Genomic DNA, 20,678 nt, shown 5'->3' on the forward strand with positions numbered 1-20,678 from the left:
AAACTAGAAGATATTATGCTAGGTGCAACAAACCAAGCACAGAAAGACAAATAAATACTATGTGATCTCACTTATATGTGGAATCTAAAAGAGTCATACTCATAGTTGGAGAGAGTATAATGGTGGTTACCAGAAGCTATGGGTCGGGAAGTGGAGAGGGAAAGGGAAGACACTGGCCAAAGGGTGCAAAGTTTCAATTAGAAAAGAAGAATCTGTTTTGGTGATCTATTGCACAGCATAATGAGTACAGTTAATAATAACATATTCTATATTTCAACATAGCTAAAAAAGTGGATTTTAAATGTTCTCCAAAAAAATGATAAGTATTTGAAGTGATTGATATGTTAACCAGATTTGATCATTCCACAATGTATACATCCATCAAAACGTCACATTGTACTTCATAAATGTATACAATTATTATTTGTCAATTAAAAATAAAATAAAACTATATTTCAAAAAATCAATTCACCATAAAAGAATTTATTTTTGGACTATCCTATGTCTCTATTATACTGTTTTGATTACTATAGTTTTGTAGTAAATTTTAATATTGGAAAATGTGAGTTTCTTTCTCAGATAGGCAACTGAGATTTTGATAGGGATTATGTTGAATCTGTAGATCAATTTGAGGAATATGACCATTATAACAATAGTACTTCTTGCTCTTTGGGGTCAGTTTTCTATAAAGGCATTGATGGCAAATGGCACAGATTGCAAAATTTGAATGTGGCCTTAAGGCAAAGAGTACATATGAAGTTCTTTGGTCTATTCTTGCAATAGAAAATTCAAAAGAAAAAGTTACAAACTTAAAAAGGTGTTCTTCCTGACTGTTGTGTAAAGTGGGTACTAGTAACGTGATAAATCTGTTCCTATGAAGGAGGTCAGCCTCCAAAAGAGCAACCTCAAAGCACAGCAGTTACTTCAGAATGTTAAATGCCAAAGAGAATCTGAGGGGATTTGCCACACAGCCTGAGTTGTTCAGTAAATTCTCAAGTAAACCATAAGGCTGTGCTCACTTACCCCATTCCCAACACACACATATTACAAATTAAGCTGTTTAATCTGAAACCTTGGAAATGTGATTTAACCTGAGACTCATTTACCTTCTGTAAAATGGAAGTAAATAGCGATACCAATAGGTTTTTCTAGGATCTGTGCTAGATGAGCATTCACGACAGATAAAATGGGGGACATCTGGAAGATTATAATTGGAAAAGTGGTGCAAAAGCAGTAGTACATAATGGGAACTCAAGTTCACCAGGCTTTTTGAAATATTTCTCAAGAACAAAATATCAATGTTAAACAGGCTTTCTCCTTTTTCAGTAGCCGTAATTTTATTGGACTCTCCTCAGAAAATACCATGGACTATTCTAAAGTTCCACTAAAGTGAAGAGCTGGACTCACCATAGAGGGAAAAGTGGGACTGACAATGAGGCTGCTAAATAACTCACATTAACTTGGATTTTTCTACTTGCTCTCTGAGATGCTCCCTGACAAGTCAGTGAGTAAAGGTCATCTTCGCTCACTGTCAAGGAATTATACCCACTTCAAGTCAGAAATGGGACATTAGAGATCATCTTTACCTCACCTGAGAAACTTATACAGTAATTTTTTTAAATTTAAAGATGAGTCTTAAATAAGGTTCCCAAATAACGAGTTGGTAGCATTTAAAAATTTTTCATATTTTGCCTCATAATGACAAAAACTTTATCACAGTCCGGATTTTGAAATTTGGGAACTTCTCATCTGGACTAGTGATCTTCCCATTACTCCAAGTAGCCAAGAGGACTCCATGAGCATGATCCAGGGGTCATTGTGGAAAGAGGGGTACAAGGAAACCAGGCTGCCACATACCCACATTCCCACTTCATCTAACAGCACACTTCTTTTATCTGTTTAATATGTCATGTTTTTACATAGCATTTTCCAACTCTACTGATGCAGGACAGGCAAGCCCCAAAATTGCGGCTTAGCCAAGGAGGGTTCTTGGTTTCATGCAGGAAAGAATTCAAGGGCGAGCTGATGGTGTTACACAGCATCTTTTACTGAAGTGGCAGTATACAGCAGCAGCACAGCTACTGCTCCTTGCTGAGTTAAACGGGGCTAGCCCATAGGCAGTGTGCCCAGAGTAGCAGCTCAGAGTCAGTTCTGCACTCATATTTTACCCACTTTTAATTATACGCAAATTCAGGGACAGCTTATGCAGAAATTTCTAGGATGAAGGTGGTAACTATGGGGTTGTCAGGTCATTGCCATGGAAAGGGGCAGTAATGTCTGGGTGTTGCCATGGCAATGGTAAACTGACATGGCATACTGTGAGGCATGTCTTATGGAGAAGTCCTTATGCTCTGGACCTGTTTTGGCTAGTTCCCAATTTGTTCCAGTGTCCAAGCTCTGCCTCAGGAGTCTAGTCCCACCTCTTCCCTGACTACTACTTACTCTTATGACCTTGAAAAACTTATTTCTCTGTACCTCACTTCATTCATTTTTAAATTCTTGATTGTAATAATACTTGTCTCATTAACTTGTTTTGAAATTTAAATGAGTTAGTATACTTATAGCAGTTACACTAGTACCTGAGGCATAATATGTGCTCAGTAAGTATGCTTACTGTTATTGCTATTATCATCACCTTTGCAGGGTGATTCCTTTAATTCTAATATAATAGAATTATTATAATAGGAAAGAGAGATTGGGCTCAACTCTGGACACAACAGGGACAAGTGGGGATTTATAGCCAAGAAGAAGAATGAGGGGGTCAGTGGATAGAAAACTACTTAATAGAAGACATTAAGGGTGGGGGGGATTCTTGATAAAAAGCCCTAATAGGATTCTCACTAAAGGCAGGCTAAGCAATTATATGTCAGAGGTGGAGGATAAGGAACTTTATCAGATATCAAGGGTGATCAGATATCAAGAATTGGAGGGGATGATTATGATTTAGTAGGATTCTTTACTAAAACTAAATTTAGTAAGTTCTTTACTAAATTGGGAGCTGGGGAGGCCAAAGACAAAATGAGGGCCAATGCCAAGGCCTAGTCAAGAAAAGGGTCCAGAGGACCTTAAATAAGTTTGGTCAAGAAGAGAAGAGTCTTTCGGTTGGGCACAGAGGCTCATGCCTGTAATTGCAGCACTTTGGGAGGCCAAGGCAGGCAGATCACTTGAGGTCAGGAGTTCATGACCAGCCTGGCCAATGTGGTGAAATCTGGTCTGTACTAAAAATGCAAAAATTAGCCAGGTGTGGTGGCATCCTCCTGTAATCCCAGCTACTTGGGAGGCTGAGTCAGGAAAATCCCTTGAACACAGAAGGCAGAGGTTGCAGTGAGCTGAGATCACACCACTGCACTCCAGCCTAGGTGATAAAGCAAGACTCTGTCTCCAAAAAAAAAGAAGACGGTCTTTCTCAAACTACATGAGAGCAGTCAGTTTTTCATGGACTGTGGCATATTCAAGATAAAATACAGTCTCTAAGACAGAGTAAATGCTCATTAATATTTATGAGATGATCAAATGAAGACTAAAAAAAGCCAAGGCTTATAGCGGATAAATAGCTTGTACAAGGTCACATAGAGAGTGGTGTAGCTGGCAATTAGTTCAGGTGTGCAAGATTCCCAAAGTTTCAGCTCTCAGAGATAGTATGATGATCTTGTCCCCAGATCATACCAGAATAAGTTCCAGCTATCTCTTTACTTTAGAAGGGAAATAAATGTGAATTTCAGCCTTAGATACTAATACTTCCATTAGTAGTATAAAGTGTCCTCCAATTCTACCTACAACACCTGCAAGAGCTTCTTCCAGAGTTTTCTCATAGTCACTCTATATGAAACCTAGCACATTCCAAAATCAGCACTTTTGTAGCCTTTATTAAAGAATTCAAATGACTCATGGTTTAATTAAGGAACAATTAAAACTTATTAAACCATGGCCAAAAGATTGCTGGCTTGTCTATTGCAAGTTATTGTATGAAATGAAAAATGCCACTGATTATGTACGTAATTGTAGTTCAAAGCAAAGTTACCATCTCATTCTTCATCCATCAGCCTGGGTTTGGGGACTAGCTATTAAAATGGCATGTGCAATTACCTGTCTTTCACAAGAAAAGAATCCCCATGGCTCGCAGACATTTCTGACCTCTTTCTGGAGTTGTACTACTTAGAAATTGCTATTTCACAATTGAGGCAGGAATTCTTGAAAATATATAAGGCAGGATCAAAGTGAGCTGGACGGACACCAGGTCACTTCTTTTCCCTACATCTGACTGCCTTGGCCACTTCAGTACTATGAGAGCAACAGCCATTGTCCTACTCTTGGCTCTGACACTTGCAACCATGTTCAGTGAGTATCTCTGATAATACTGCCCCTGCCCTTGTACTAATAGTTCATGCAGTCTTCTGCCTATGTAATTCTGGGATATATGTAATTCATCACATAAATAATAAGGGAAACTTTTTAAAATGAATCTTTTGCCTCAACCAACAAATCGCTAAATCACATCACCTCAGGGGTAGAGTGGATGTTAACAGTCATCTAAAGTCAAATGCTTATTCATGAGAATACTTTGTGTAATTTTTTAGGGAGAGGATCATCCAGACTCTGCTTTGACTTGATGTCACCATTTACAGGGAACTCATTTATTCATAAAGCATTACAATCAATTGTTTGGCACCATGGGCTATTCTTCTATTATTGAGTTAAAATTGGCCTCCCTAGAATTTTCAACCACTGTTCCAACATCTATCATCTACACCTGTCCACAATAGCACATCTCCCTAAATATGACTCACTTATTTCTTCTGTCTCTACTGAGCTCTGGTTACGAAGTAGAAAAGATTAAGACAAAATTCTCATTCATCGTGGCATCTTTTCCATTTCTTTGACTAGATTCCACTCCCACTCCAAAAAAGAAAAAAAATTTAAAGATACGTGTGAAGAGCTTCAACCTTTGATACAATGCTGATACACAGTTGTGAAGAGAGACTTACATTTTTATGACAGGCTGAAAGCTAAAGCATAAATCAAAGATTATTTTTCTAGTAAGATTAGGTTCTTCCAGAGTTTAATATTGTCTTGTCTTTGTTTTTCTTCCAGGTATAGAATGTGCCAAACAGACGAAACAGATGGTCAGTACACCCATCCTACTTTTATGTAATTTTAAAGTCAATATCAGTAAGGAAATATTTGATACTACACAGTAATTAAATTTCTATATGTTTGAATATTTACTTTATGTGTATGAAAACTGGTTTTATTTCAAAAATTGTAGGCAGATCTTTCTAAAATGGAGAGAGTAGAACAAGGTGGTGAGACACTAGCAACAAAGTTAGAAAGGCCTGGTCTTTAATTCCACGTTTTTGATCACGTGGCCATGGGCAACATACTTATAACATTATTCCAAGACTTGAAGCCATAGTATTTGAAAAGAGCTTAGCACAGTGCCTGGCACAGAGTGAAACTCAATAAGGGCAAGTCATGATTCTTATAATTTTTAAATGGGTCACACGTATCTTTGTTCTCTGTCTTAGAAAATAAGGACTTTAATTTAGCCTTCCATTCATGACTCAGGTTACAGTAATGAGTATTGTTGAAAAAATCTAGGTGTGGTAGTAAAAATCTTATTTGGTACTCAATTTGAGTTCCACTCTAAACTCTGTTGCTTATTAACTGTGTGACACTGGGGCCTGGGAAATTTATTTTATGTCTTTGAGGCTTCTGTTTTACCTATTAAAGAAAATAATAGGGTTAAGGATATAAATTTTGGAGTCAGATGGGCCTGAGTTCAAGCCATCCTTCATGATTTAGTAGCTGTGAGAGGATGTAAAGGATTACTGAAAGTTACGAGCTTGGTAGTTTCCCATCACATTGTTGAGTATCACATAAACTCTGTCTCCCTGGGATTTGAGCAGGCAAGAAGAGGAAGTGAAATCACGCTGGCATATACTTATCATCAGGCAGTGCTGTTTCTATTCTGCTGCACTAGCCTCTAAGGTCCTCCTGCCATTATGCCATGCATACGTATCTTTGCATCAGCTCCACTAACCTTAGCCCGAAAACAGGAGGTGTATGGAAGCTGATGAATGAATGAATGAATTAATTAATGAAGCATATCTGGAGGGAAGGAAGAATTCAACTTTAAGTTTGAGTATATTCCAAGCTATTCAAGTAGAGATAGTCAACAATTAATAAAATATCATGCCTAGACCTCTCAGACAAAACAAGCTGGAGATGCAGTCTTTTGTATACAGCTGGAGTTTGTGTAGACCTGAAAGAGAAATCAAAAGATAAAAAATTGTGCCTATTATTCATTCAATATTTTCCATGCAATGTAGTGCTAAGCATTGTACACATATCTTTTCATTTACATATTTTTTATTTCCACCCTACAATGTGGTTATTATCTTTATTTTACAGATAAAGAAACTAAAGTTTAGAGAGGTAAAATAATTTTTACAGGGTCACATAGGATTTGCATTCAGATGTGTTTGACTTTACTCTATATGCTCTTCTATATGCTCATAGATTTTTTAAAAAATATGAAAAACCTTTCTTGGGAATTGCCTACCTACTTCCACAGGCTTTGCTCTAGGAATTTAGAACACTGGTTCCCAACTACAATATTAAGATACATTCATCTATGTGCTGGTGAAGTATATAACAAGTAAATTGTTACCAATAATTAGTAGTAAAAATCTGTCAGTAATGTACTAGTCATTAAAATGATAGTAGTTATCCCTATATTTCACACTTGCATTCATATTGAGCTTTTTCAGTGAAAGACAGAAATAGTGGGATAATTCCTACAGAAAATATATCACACTTCTGAGTACTCCCATGAGAATGGTTGCATTTGAGAATATGCCATGTATTTTAAGAACTGATACATCAACCAGTATTGTGAGAAAAAAATCTATTTTTACATTAAGGTATGATTTGGGAACCAACTATGGTAAAGATGTTTATCAGTCATGATTTTATATCTGACATAAAACATCTTTACATTTGAAATGTCTTGAAGGGGGTAGATGAGAACCAACAATTCTAATAAGAAACATGCATTGAGAGCCCTCTGAGCTTGCTTGAAAAATCCTAAATTCTGATAATAAAGATTTGGTTGAAAGAGTTGAAGGTTTTTAATATGTTTTTTCAGGTTGACTGCAGTCATTATAAAAAGTTACCACCAGGACAACAGAGATTTTGTCATCACATGTATGATCCAATTTGTGGATCTGATGGCAAAACTTATAAAAATGATTGCTTCTTCTGTTCTCAAGTTAAGTAAGTATTAAAATGTTTTCTTTTTCATATTTAAGGTAAAAGTATATATTAAGACAAATTAGAAGGTGTGATGTAGGGCCTAAGGAATATGTGAATCATATCATACTGTCTCTAACAAACAGAACCTTCCAGTTGGTAGAATTTGGGAGTCCCTGATATCACAATATCCCCACATATTCTGGAAGTAAGAGTGAATCAGAGAATTCTAAAATCTCCAAGTTGAAAGGAAATATATGGTCATCTAGTTCAACTTCCACTTGATAATCTACTGCTTAAACTTCCTCTACAGAAAAGTTACCAAGTAGTCTCACAGTCCACCTGGATTATTTCCAGGGACAAGGAATATCCTCCCTCCTAAGCATCCCATCCACATCTGGTAGAATGAGCCATGTTTTTGTTCAGCTTTAGCAACGAGGCTTGGATATGTTAGAGCCCCCTAATGCCTGGTACAACGGGGATAATATCTGCAAAATCTGAAGAACTTTTTCTGTTTCAGAGTATTATATCTCAACAGAATATATGTTGGTGCTATAGTAAAAATTACACTTAAAAAATCAGGTAGCCAAAAGTAGTTTAAAGATTATAAACTAATCATCTCCAAGATATATTAACATTAGTTCAAAAATTATAAAATAATGAATGATATACTGGAATGTATAAAAACATATGGGTCATTTTAAATATTTTAAAAAATATAGATGAATTAGATGAAATACAAACGAGCATCTAACATATGTGGCATATTGTTCTGGTTCTTTTTTTAATAAAAGAAAAATGACAATTTTTATGAAAAGAGACTTCTAAGTGTGTGTTTCCCTTAAATTAAAAAAAAATTAAAACATTTCTGTTTTCAGGGATATAAATTATGATGTATTTGAGCATCATCCTTATATAATCAGCACTAGTTTCAAAAATATTTCTAAATTGCAGTCACTCCTTTTAAAAACATCAATAAGCGGGGAAACTTGAATACATTTTTAGGATTCATTAGTGAAGTTTGGATGCTAATGAAACGCCTATGGGCTCAGCATTTCTCATTTGTTGCTATATTCTCTCCACAGGAAAACTGACGGCAAACTTAAATTTGTACATTTTGGAAAATGTTAAATCTATCTTGTGAGTCCAAAATATCTTTTAATGCATCTATTCACAAGAGTCACATTTCTGTTCCCATATTATCTATGCCACGTTGCCTACTCATCACCATATGTAGATTTCTTTGTAGAATAAAGCAGATATAAGGGAAATAAATGTGCACCTGACTCTTTTTTGGGGGGGAACTGAGTTGAATTTTCTAGATTTGTTTTTTACTTTTGGGTGCTGTCTAATAGATAATTTTAGGGAGAAAAAAAGGGCCAATTAAGACTAGTAATAGGAACTAGAAAATTAAAGGCCCTGAAGCTGATGCACTGTTCTTACCCAGGCTAGGAAAACACTCCATGTACATTACTCAGTTATTGAACATCCATGAAATGTGAACAGATAGAGACCCTTCAGGCACAAGAATCAGAAAACACTGCTTTGCTAGATGTCTCTTGGGTTTAAGACACTGAGAATTGCTCTGGATTGGGACTGCTCTCCAACTGTTTCCTACCAGAGAATATGTTTGTAAAATGTGGCTGGTAAAAAAAAACGGTTGATAAAGTTGTGCAACTTCTCACATATTAGTTGACGTCTCTGATATTTTTCTTTCTTGAATGTTTGATCTCAGGTCTGAGACCTGAAATTTAGCTTATCCTACTATTATATCATAAGTTTCTTAAAGACCAGAGAATATGCCTTGTAAATCTTTGTAATCCATTTGTGCATATATTCAATCACAAGTATCTATTAAGGCCTACTTTGTCAGTGTCAGTGTTCTGCCTTGGAGAATACAATGTTGAGCAGAGTAGATATGGTCTTGCCACCTTGGAGTTTATATTCTGTGAAGAAATTTCCTATGCTTGGTACAGCATCTTGCATAAAACTGATATAGAAACATGCTCAGTAAATTTAATTGAAATTAAGCAACATTTTCATTAGATTATAACAGAGTCACCCATGAATTTAACATATGAAAACCTACCTATATATTATCTATAAAGAGGGAGAAAAAGAAAATGTAGTCAAGCCCTTTTTGAGCTATGATCTGGTCTTGCAAATTCATCAGAGATTTAGGGAACAAGACTGTCTATCAGAATGACCCATGTTAACCTCCACAGAATTCAGGTACAATGGTGTTTGTTGTTTCTTTTCTTTTCTTTTCTTTTCCTTCTATTTTACATTTTTTTTTTAACTTTCGGAATGATGCAAGACCATCACTAACATTACTTAAAAACACTCTCTTTAAATTTGTTGATTGGAATTTAGGGAGGGAAAAAAAGTGCTCTTCAAAGAAACTCTTTAAAGGAATTAAAAATATTAACCTAGAATTTATTCATCCATCTTTTCACCAAATATTTATTAAATATTCACTCTGCCAGATGCTGCTAGAAATGAATCAGAGAGCAAATAAATATAAACATTAGTCTTTTCTTCATGGTGCTTTAAGTCTAGAGGGGAAGAACTATGTTAACAATACATCAATCTTAAATACATATATTTGAAAAAACTAGACTTAGACTGGGTAATCAGGAAAGACTTCCCTGAGAAGGTAACTTATAAGCAGAAACCTGAAGGATGGATAGAAGTCAGCAAAAGAAAATGGTGGGCAAGAGCAGTGAGTTGGAGTTGGGGGAGGTTGGCCATGGGGTTGAGAAATGAGAAGCAGGCAGGCACAGTGGCTCGCGCCTGTAATCCCAGCACTTTGGGAGGCCGAGGCAGGAGGACTGCTGGAGCCTAGAAGATAAAGACCAGCCTGGGCAACACGGTGAAATGCCATCTTTACAAAAAATAGAAAAAATTAGCTGGTGTGGTAGTATATATCTGTAGTTTCAGCTACTTGGGTGGCCAAGGCAGAAGAATCAATTAAGCCTGGGAAGTCCACTTGAGCCCGGGAGGTTGAGGCTGGATGTCAAGGCTGCAATGGGCTGAGATTGCATCCCTGCACTCTGGTCTGGGTGACGAAGTGAGACTCTGTCTCAAAAATAATAATAATAATAACAGGAAAAAGAAAAGAAAAAAAAAGAGAGAAGCATCATTCTAAGCAGAGTGAACACATGAGACTGCAATGTAGAAAACCAGCATAAAGAGTTGTTGGCCAATTCATGTTTTCCAACCACTCTTCCTTGTTATCCTCTCTACCACCCACTTCCAACAATCCATTTTCTAACAGCCTTCAGAGTGGTATTTCTAAACATAGACCTCATCATCCATTCCCCTGGTAAGGTTGCTTCAGTGAGTCTCACTGCTTACAGCCCCATCAATATCGGCCACCTCACTCTCCAAACTCATCTCTCTCCATTCCACACTTTGCCCCAGACTGGTCACCACTCTCAGAACCTCCCATGCACTCTAAAATTTTGCACATGCTCATCCCTCTTTCTACAATTCTCTTTCCCACTTTTCCATCTTACCAATTTCCACATCATCTTTCAGCCTTAATGTCATTATCTTTAAAAAGTATCTCTTATGTATTTGGTCCTCCTAAATTAGCATACTTTATATTATTTTCACTTTAGCTCTGTAACCATCTGTTTCCACTGGCATATTGCAGGCTTGCAGTTGGCATGCCATAGGTGTTCAATTAATACCTTATAAATTAACTAAGTTAAATTAAAATGAATTGAATTTGGCTTCTGTCAACAAGTAAGCAAGGAAACCATGATGTCTTTTCCCAGATAACTCTGAAGTCAAGTGTCTTCACTCCCGATCCAGCTCCAACATTAGAATATATATTTATTTGCATTCTGCATCAACCCAAACTCTGCTTCTTCAAGCTCCCTATAAAGAATCCACAAACATACAAACAATAGAGAGCAATAAATGCTTTTCTGGAGATTGTGGAGGAGTCATCAAAATGGCCATTACCTTGCACAGCCCACAGCCCAAGATTCCTTATTACATTCCTTTCATCTCTTGCAAAACCACCTCGTAAAATCCTTGTCATTTGTAACATGAAAAAAATTACCATAAATTTTTAAAGATATACAAATAAAATAAGATGAAAACAAATAATTACCAAAACCTGTTGCTAGAACTGAAGCCTACACAAATTCTAAGAAATCTCACTTCGTTTCATTTTTAATTAGCTCTTCCTCACATTTAAGCAAACCACACATTACTATATCCAATAAACCAGTCCTTGTAAAACAGGTAACTCATCTCTGTCAGAGAACAATTTTAAGCTGAAGTATTGACTTTGGAATGTTGATTAACAATAAGGGTGCAGATCAAGGAAATGGAATCCAGAGTTATAAATACGTTCCTTAACAAAACACATCCACATGGACACATTCTGGAAATATTTCAGAACTTCCTTTAAAAAGAACTCTAAATCCAAACACAGCAGTCAATAAAAAATTAAGCTTTTTAAGAGCACCTGCTTAAAAATAGGAAAAAGGTTACTGGAGTTCTGCAAGATGCTTCTGGAGAGTTCAGGAAACTGGTGCATCACTCCCAGTTGCCAGACTCGAAGTGCTCCTTTCTAGGACATGAGGCATTTCATGCTCACAAATAGGTGTGGAGGTTAAAACAACTGAGGCCCCACCCAGCCAAGCCCTGCATGACTAATCAAAGAGTAAGCCTGGCTTTGGGTTTCTTTCTATCCTTGTGCCCAGTTTCTGAATCTTATTCTGCCTGCCCGTGAAACTCCTGGTGACTGCTGCATCCCCAGCCTGAGCCCCTGACTCTGTAATGTGCCCAGGAGCCTAGTCCTCTGGTACTTTGCACCTCTAGGTTGTGCTCCTTGCTTCTCTCTTCTCCACTTTACTACTTCTAGAATGGCAGCCCAGTGGCAAACACCCTTAAAACACTGGCCACCCTACTTCTGTTTTGGCTGCCTGTCTGGGCTCCAGTTGTTTCTTATACATCTCTGAGGCCCACCAATTGCTTGAACTACCATCTGTTTGCTGCCACACCCTTTAGATATTAACTTGTCCTCCCTGTCAAACTAAAATTATCTGTGAAGCCTGTAGAATATAATGGTTAAGAACTAAGGGGCTTTGGGCAGAGAAAGTCCTGGGGTCAAATTTAGGTTTGCCACTTCTAAGTAGCCTTGAGTTAGTGGCTTAATCTCTTGAGTTTCTGTTCCTGCATTTCGAATGGAGACAATAACAGTTCCTTCCAGATTAGCATGAACTAATATGTATACAGCACATAATATTGTGTCTGGCATGTAATTAGCTAACAGGAAATGGTAGATTTAAAATATAATAACAAAAATCTGTAGTTGTAATAAGTTTGCCTCGTAAGCCTATGGGTGGTTCTAATTTAGGTTCTGGCACTTCCTAGTATTTTCTGCAACCCCATGCTATCGCAACCACCACTCCCACTTGACCCTATCCTGAGATACAGCACTGAGAGCCTCCTGTTAGAGTAGATAATCACAGGGACAGCCACAGAGGTCAGCAGAGAGGCTTGACTGCAATGAAATGAAGACACAAACCTCCATTAGGGCTTCTGGAAGGACATTTAAAAAATTATCCTCAGTGTTTTTTAGAAATAAAATAAAATTATATATATATCTTCTGGTTTCGAGCCCCTTAAGAGTAGGGAATTGGGTCTTGTTCATCCTTGTGTCTCAAATAAATATTCATCTCTTCTGCCTGACGCATAGTAGGCAACGCCTGACATATATATGTAATTTTTAAACTGTCAGGGTAAACGACATCAAAACAAACTCTACTGTGAGGGAAAACATCAAAACCAACTCTAGGATAAATATATTTAAAAACACATATGTAATATCCTAAGGGCACAAAGAGCCCCATAGTGAATTCTACATTGCCTGAAAATTACAAAAGAGACCAGTATTATTTAGCCAAGGCAAGAGAACAAAACCAACTGAATACCTCCACAGATGAAGAAATGTTTCTAGAATCTGTGGTTGCGTGAGTGTCCTTCCTAAAAGAGAGGAAGATGGAAACAGAATTAGAGGAGAGCTGGTAGCCTGAGCAGCAGTAAAGAATGGCAGCTGGAAGGGAGGCATACAAACAGTTTAAAAGATAGAGCCCACGTGCTATTTCGTAAACTGACTGATAAGACGTATGAGCATGTGTATTGTCATTATCATTATTATTTAAACTGTATATTTATTATATACATTGTGTATATACAATATATGACGAAATAGAGAAAAGATTAGAAGGACAAGGAGAAAATAAGTAGGTGTTCTCAGGAATAAATTGGCCATGAATTTGAAAACATTTGCTTTGTGAAAAGCATCAATATATTTGCATTTAAGGTATTTTCTTAAAGACACCTTCTCTAATATCTTCAGGCCTCTTTGATCACAAGGACTTTTTTTCCTCAAGGGAATTACTTTTCTACTAAAATATATTAAGTTGACCAGGAAATCCATCCACATAGGGGCCCACTTTACAAAGAATGTAATGCAGACTGGAGTAGGGCATTACGTTGCTTAACTGTGGTGAATATTTCCACTTTCTCTGTGACAGCTTCCATGAAGAGCAAAGCAAAGCATCAAGAGCATTTTCTGACAGAAACTTTTGGTCAAAGAAGACACCTTAAATATTGAACCAGTGATTCAGAAATCTAAAGATTTCTAGATATCACAGACCAATTACATTTTTTATAATTATTTATTGTAAAATAAAGCAAAAACCAAAATAGAAATTCTATTTGTTGCAAGACAAAAATCACCCACAATTTTTAGGAAACTATGTCATCATTTTAGCCCTTATCTATATAAAGGCACAAAATTCACATATTGGCAATAATATAATAAATAAATGTTGTATTCCCTTTGGCTTAATGTTAAAATGCAAGAATACTTGCATTTTTGGGTCTGTTTTTCTTTCCTCCCAAACAATAACCTCCTAAAATAACTGAAACAAGCAGTAAACATAATATTTATATAAAGTAACTACTGGAAGAGTAATAGTGGCATTTAACAACCACTGAGGAAGACCAGTGGTCCTCAAATGGCATTCTAAGGAAATTTAGGAATTCCCAAGTATGCTGCAGCAGCTCAGTAAAGAAAAAGCAGGACCAACAAACTAGACTTCTCTACTCCAACTTCAATTCAGAGATGCATCTCTTTTATATATTTTTTATACTGGGTTATGGTTAGATTCCCAGCTTCACTACTGGCTAGCTGTATGAACTTGGGCAAGTGTTTAATTTCCGGGATTCAGTTTCCTCTTCAGTTACATAGGGATCCTGTTTGTGCCCACTTCATAGAATTTGTGTAAGCATTAAACAACTTCATGAATGAAAGTGCTTAGAATATTTATGGTACATAATTAGCATTCAACAAGTATTAGTATTACTGTTAAAAAGTACAAAATACTGATGGCTACAATCCTCACACTCAATGCAGCAATTGTCTCCATGGGATTCCTAACAGATATTCATGTAACTTCATGGATCCCTGGAGTGAGCAGGAGTTCATCATTTCTGGAGGCAGTAATTAATGAGGAATTTTACTACCAAAAGGTCATCAAGTTAAATTGACCATGTATTATTTACCCCCTCATGTGTCCTAAATGTAGCTCTTGGGGCCACAGAGAAAAAGTCTAGTTGAGAACACTTTTGGTATTTTTAAGATAGTTCTCGCATGCCTCCTGAGTTTACTAACATTCATTGAAGAATATCTGATACCAGGTTCTTACTAAATGCTTTACATCATAATCTCATTTAAATCCCAAAACAACCTTATGAATACAGACCTTTTCATGTCACCAGCTTGGAAACTTCCTTGAAGACAGTGTTTCATAACGTTTACTAGGGTATACCTAACACCTAATATAGTAATGAACGTAGTAGGAGTTCAAAAAACCAAAAACCAAAAGTAATAAGTTAATGAATGAGTCCTCTTTTTTCTCACTTGTGAAAAATGAGATTCAGTGAAGACAGACTATGTTGTTCAACACAAATAGGAAATTATGGAATTGTGATTGGCAAGGGCATTTACTGGGTCCGGAACCCAAGCTTTTAAACACTGCTGTACTCTGTTCCCTAGGCAACATCATAATTCCTATCCCCACAGCAGCTCATCTGAACAGATTCTGGCTGTTTTATTGATTTACAGGGAAATAAATGTAAGTAAGCTCTCTGTAATCCAACCTTTTCAGGCTGTAGGTGCTACGTTCATTAGTGTCACAGAGTGCCTTCCTGCCCATGAACACAAAAGGCCAGAGGAACTGCCAGTGGTCTTATTGTAAAGCCATAGAATGGCTCTTTGAAAATGCCATTTTGCACAGTCAAAGCCAAAGGGCATAAATAAAGAATATTTTCTTAAAATCTTCATTCCTGGTAACTAAGTTATTTCCTAATGTTTGGCATAGTGAGAAGCGCAAATGTTGCCCTTCCTTTAGAAATGGCAATGCAGTTGATGATCACTAGCTAAGTATGCCCCTTGAGACTGAACACAATGGAGGTCTCTGGTTCTTGATGCATCAAAATACATGTGGCCTCTTAGAGTTAGCCATGTTTGGAGATATGGCAATCATGGTCAAAGCATCAGGGACAGTCCAGCTTCTGTACCATCTGATTCTTAAGATATACACATGGATCCTTATTCTAGTGCCTGAGAACGCTACTGATCTTCCCTCTAAGGAAACTTATATAAGAAACTTCCAACATAGAACAGGTAGATTCACAGCAGGTGTTCAGTTAGCTCTCTCCCTATCTCCATTATTGCACCACCAAATTCTACACTCTTAACAAAGTCATTCTCTGTTAAGAAGATGGGTTACTAGTTGAGCCTTGTCAACCAAGATCAGTGAATGGATTCCTCTGCTTTATGACCAGTGTAGAACTTGACCTGACAGGGTTCCAGAAGAGGGATCTGGGTAGAGAACCAAGACAGCTGGTGATGAGAGCCTTACTGATCATTGCAGCAGACTCACATGAAAATGGTGCCATTGTAGAAAATGAGTTCTGAACCCAAGAACCTATTTTTAAGACTTATTTTAGAAATTCACTAGTTATGAGATTTTGAGCAAGTTATTTAGCTTCTCTAAGGGCCAATTTCCTCCTCTATAAAATGGAGATGATGGTAATATCCACCCCAGACTTATATGTGAGTCTAATAACATAACATAATATATGTGAACACAGTAAGAATTATTCATGTACCATTCAAATGTAACATAGCACTAATTTGGGTCATATTATGTAATAATATTCCACAGGAATTATTTCCAATGATTCATTATTTTAAACCTGTTCTAGTGCCATGATCTGGGAAATAGTCATTTCTTAATAGAGATGACACATCTAACTAGGACATAATTCAAGCCTTTAATGGGCTAGGTTAATAACAGCAGGTTACTTCTTTTGCCTCCACCTTTAGCCACTTTCAGAATTATAGAAGCAATAATCTCTCTTGATCCTACCACTTTGATTTATCTTCTGAACTGAGAACCTGAGTCCAAGAAATTCTAAGATTCTTTCACCTCAAAAATGAGCAAGTCTATTTTGTTTTTGTTTTTGTTATGCATTTTTCTCTCTCCATCAAGAAATCACTGAATCACATTGTCTCAGGAGTGGAGTGGAGCATAAAGCTCATCTAACCCAACTTCTTACTGTATAAGAAAGTTTCCTGTGGGATCCCTGAAGGTGATCACAATCCAATCTCTGCTTTGATGCAACAACTCTCTTGTCAAAACAACAACAACAACAACAACAAAAACCCAGCCCATTATTGACCCGTTTGTTTACAGAATATTCTTACTTTATTGAGTAGAAATCAACGTTGATTCGACTCATCATCTGTGACTGACAGAAGATTTTAAAGGTTTAAAAATATATCATGGTTTTATCCATTCCATATTTATTGAGTACTAAATATGGTCTGGCATTATTTACTAAACTCATCTCTCATGATGATGATGGTCACTTTCCCAGGACAAGGCCCTTTTTCCTGTGTTCTATTCTCCCCTCAACCTCTCTCAAAGAGCAACCATAGCATTCCCACACTTGCTGAGCGAATCAACCCTGATAATTATTTTAATTCAAAGCCTTGAAGAGAACCCTATTTCAGTGGCACAGACTAATAACTGAAGCAAATAACCATATTTTTTTCAAAAAATGGTTTTTTATTTTATTCTAGATGTAAAACGTATGTCCCAGAGAAAATGGTCATTCCACAACATGTAGTATATAATTATTATTTTTATGTAATCTAAAAGTTGGGATAAATTTTTCCATCTCAAAAATCAAAAGCCCTTTCATATATTTTTCGACATGTAAAATACATGATTTAGAGTCACCTATCAGAAATATATTTGATATGCCATATAATTTTGTTATGTAGCTAATATTTACCCATTTGAATATCAAAGCTGGTTTCACTGAAAGTATTTTAGATTCAAATCATTATTAAATGAAGTTAATAGAACATAGTAGCCATACATGTACTGGCTTTAGAGTCAGGCAAAATTCTGTTGATTCCCAGCTTTGTCACAATGTGGCTAGAATAAATGACTTTTTCTGGACTTCAGTCTCCTCATTTACAAAATGAAAATAATTATAATACTTGCCTCAATGGATTTCTAGGAGCTTAAATGCCATAAGTCTTACAAAGAGCTCAACATAGCCCTTTGCACATTGTAAAAATTCTAGGAGGGCTCCCATGTTAGGCCATTCTTGCATTGCTATAAAGAAATACTTGAGACTGGGTAATTTGTAAACAAAAGAAGTTTAATTGGCTCATGATTCTACAGCCTATATAGGAAGCATGGTGCTGGCATCTGCCTGGCTTCTGGTGAAGCCTCAGGGAGATTTCAGTCACGGTGGAAGGCAAAGCGGGAGCAGAAACATCACATGGTGAAAGTAGAAGTAAAGGACTGGCGGTGCCACACACTTTTAAAGGACCAGAACTTGTGTCAACTCAGAGCAAGAGCTCACTTATCACTAAGAGCTCACTTATCACTAAGATGGCCCAAACCACTCATGGGAGATCTGCCCCCATGATCCAAACACATCCCAGCAGGCTTCACCTCCAAGACTGGGGATTACATTTCAACATGAGATTTGGGTGGGGACAAATACCCAAATTATAGCAACTACCTCGTATTATTACAAAATGGTCATATATGTCTTTACTTACCCATCAAGGGATGAAGAACATGATTTAGCCTTTCTATTTTGATTCATTGTGAAAATTGTTAATATATTTTAGACAATTCTCATATAAGGCAATAAAAACTTTCAATTAGTGGGCAAGCAATCTAAGCATCACACTTTGTTGTCTTTGAGGCTGAGACTTGTAAGTAAAACAATATAAAATAAGCATACAAATCAAGATTATTGACTTTAAAGTCATAGGGTTGGGCTCAAGTAATAGGTTCATCAATTAACAGCTATATGATCCTGAAAATTTTACTTAACTTTTCTGTTTTGGTTTCCTTTTCTTTAGGAAAATTTATAGTATTTACCTCAAAGGATTACAAGAGTTAAGCAGTAACCACATGTAGGGTTTTCAGAGGGCTCCTGGTAGCTGGCCAGTGTTGGATAAATGTCAGCTATTGCCATTTTGTTTTCCCAAGATGCATACATTCTGTAAAAGAAGTGGCAGAGGAGTGTTTGTGAAATGATGAGTAAGTTGGTTTTGAACAATAAGTAGGAGTTTTTTTTCTAAGCAAGCAATGAGAGGCTGCAAATCGTAGGGATTAAAGTACTTTACCTTGAATTGGGAGCAGTGAGAATTTGACTGGAACTAAAATGAAGTATTTGTCTGAGGGTTGTAGGTACAGGTTTGGTAGTGGGACTCAAGAGCTCTCCTAGCGCTATGAAGAGCCCTGAGGTAGCTTGGGGTAGTGAAGACCACTCCACAGTGTTGGAAAAGTCAGCCTCCATCTTGCAGCCACAGCACCATACATATTATTAATAGGGAGTTTCTAGCAGGCCTGTGCTTGAGAAAAATTTCTTTCCAGACAGAAGTAGTAAAAATAATGATAGAAAATACATGTAGTCCTTTTTTACACGACAACTACTATTCTAAGTGCTTAATTCATATAAATGCATTTAATGTTCAAAACAACTATATGAGGTAGGTACTATTCCCCCATTTTACCTAAGGAAAAGGTCACATAAAGGTTAAGCAATTTGCCCAAGTTTAGGTGAGATTTGAAACCAAAAATTTAGCAGCACAGTCTCTACTTTTAAACACTACACCATACTGCCTCTGCATAGTAGTGAGGTGAAGAGATGTTGAGAAATAAAAAAAGAAAGGAGAGGAGAGGGCAGCTCTCTGCTGAGTTATGGAGGATGGAGGATGGGTAGAATGAGGAGAGAGAGCAAAGGAGAAAAGTTAGGAGATATTTGGAAATTATAATGTGGATCTAAATAAAATTAGTCAACAGGAGAAAAAAGCAGGGCATGGAAGATTGGAGATAAATTTCAGAAACAGAACTTAAAAAGAGTTGGCAAACTATTTATATGCATGATTAGGAGAACTTAAATATTTAGGATGGTGTTGATGTTTTTGGTTTGGACCATTGCTTACACGATAATGTTATTACTTCTCAGTCAGTTTTCTATAAAACTAGGTGCAGAATTTGTTGTCCTTAATGTGTTCCAACCCTTCCTACTTAATGTGCAATGCTGCCTTACATTGTGCAAGAGATTCTGTCATTCTTGTCTCCACTAGAGTCTGTGGTGGTATTTGGCCAGCATTGTGTCTTATATAATCTCAGAACCCTTCCCAGTGCCTTAAAAACAATAGGGTCACAACATGTAGAAGAATAAGTAAGTGGTAGGAGCAGGTTGAGAGGAGGAAGACGAATCAAATTTTGGACACCTTAAGTCTGCAGATACTGCAAGATACTCAAGTAGAGATGTTTGGCAATTGATTAGAAATTCAGAGTAGGTACTCTGGGATAGTAAAAAATACTGATGGAAATTTTGTAATCATCTGGGTGGATAACTTAAGACAAAACTAAATATAATGACTAAAATTTAGTCCTTACTGTTTGTAACACACTATACCAATCCTAAACATGTTCGATTTCTTTTATTATTCCTCACTACAAATACATGAGATAGATGTGATTAGATCCACATTTTATAAAGAACAAGAGCTTTGAGAAGGTTAGCAATTCACAGAGATTTGCCTCTTTCATTTATCTCATAGGAGGTAGATAAGACAGGATTTTTTGTACTTACAGTCTGACAGATTTAATTGAAAAATCCAAATCCCTGAAATAATAGCTCAGAACAGTTAATATCCATCATTTAAAAATATAAAAATATTTTCTTAGAAGAAGCTGTCACTAACAGTGGTAATTTACAAAAGATGACAAACCTATAGGCAAAATCTATTCCAAAAATTAACATTTTTGCTCCAAAGTTAAATA

At 36.7% G+C, this 20,678-nt stretch overlaps 1 protein-coding gene across 1 annotated transcript; it reads left to right on the forward strand.

Annotated features, from left to right (window-relative positions):
* The first annotated feature begins 4,283 nt into the window (after positions 1-4,283).
* Positions 4,284-8,686, forward strand: SPINK9 (serine peptidase inhibitor Kazal type 9). Its single transcript, XM_055112772.3, has 4 exons — positions 4,284-4,338; positions 5,092-5,123; positions 7,148-7,275; positions 8,337-8,686. Exons 1-4 carry the CDS (start codon positions 4,284-4,286, stop codon positions 8,380-8,382), a joined length of 261 nt encoding a protein of 86 aa, XP_054968747.1. The 3' UTR covers positions 8,383-8,686.
* The last annotated feature ends 11,992 nt before the right edge of the window (positions 8,687-20,678 follow it).

Source organism: Pan paniscus, chromosome 4 (genome assembly GCF_029289425.2).
Source record: "Pan paniscus chromosome 4, NHGRI_mPanPan1-v2.0_pri, whole genome shotgun sequence".
Classification (NCBI taxonomy): Eukaryota; Metazoa; Chordata; class Mammalia; order Primates; family Hominidae; genus Pan; species Pan paniscus.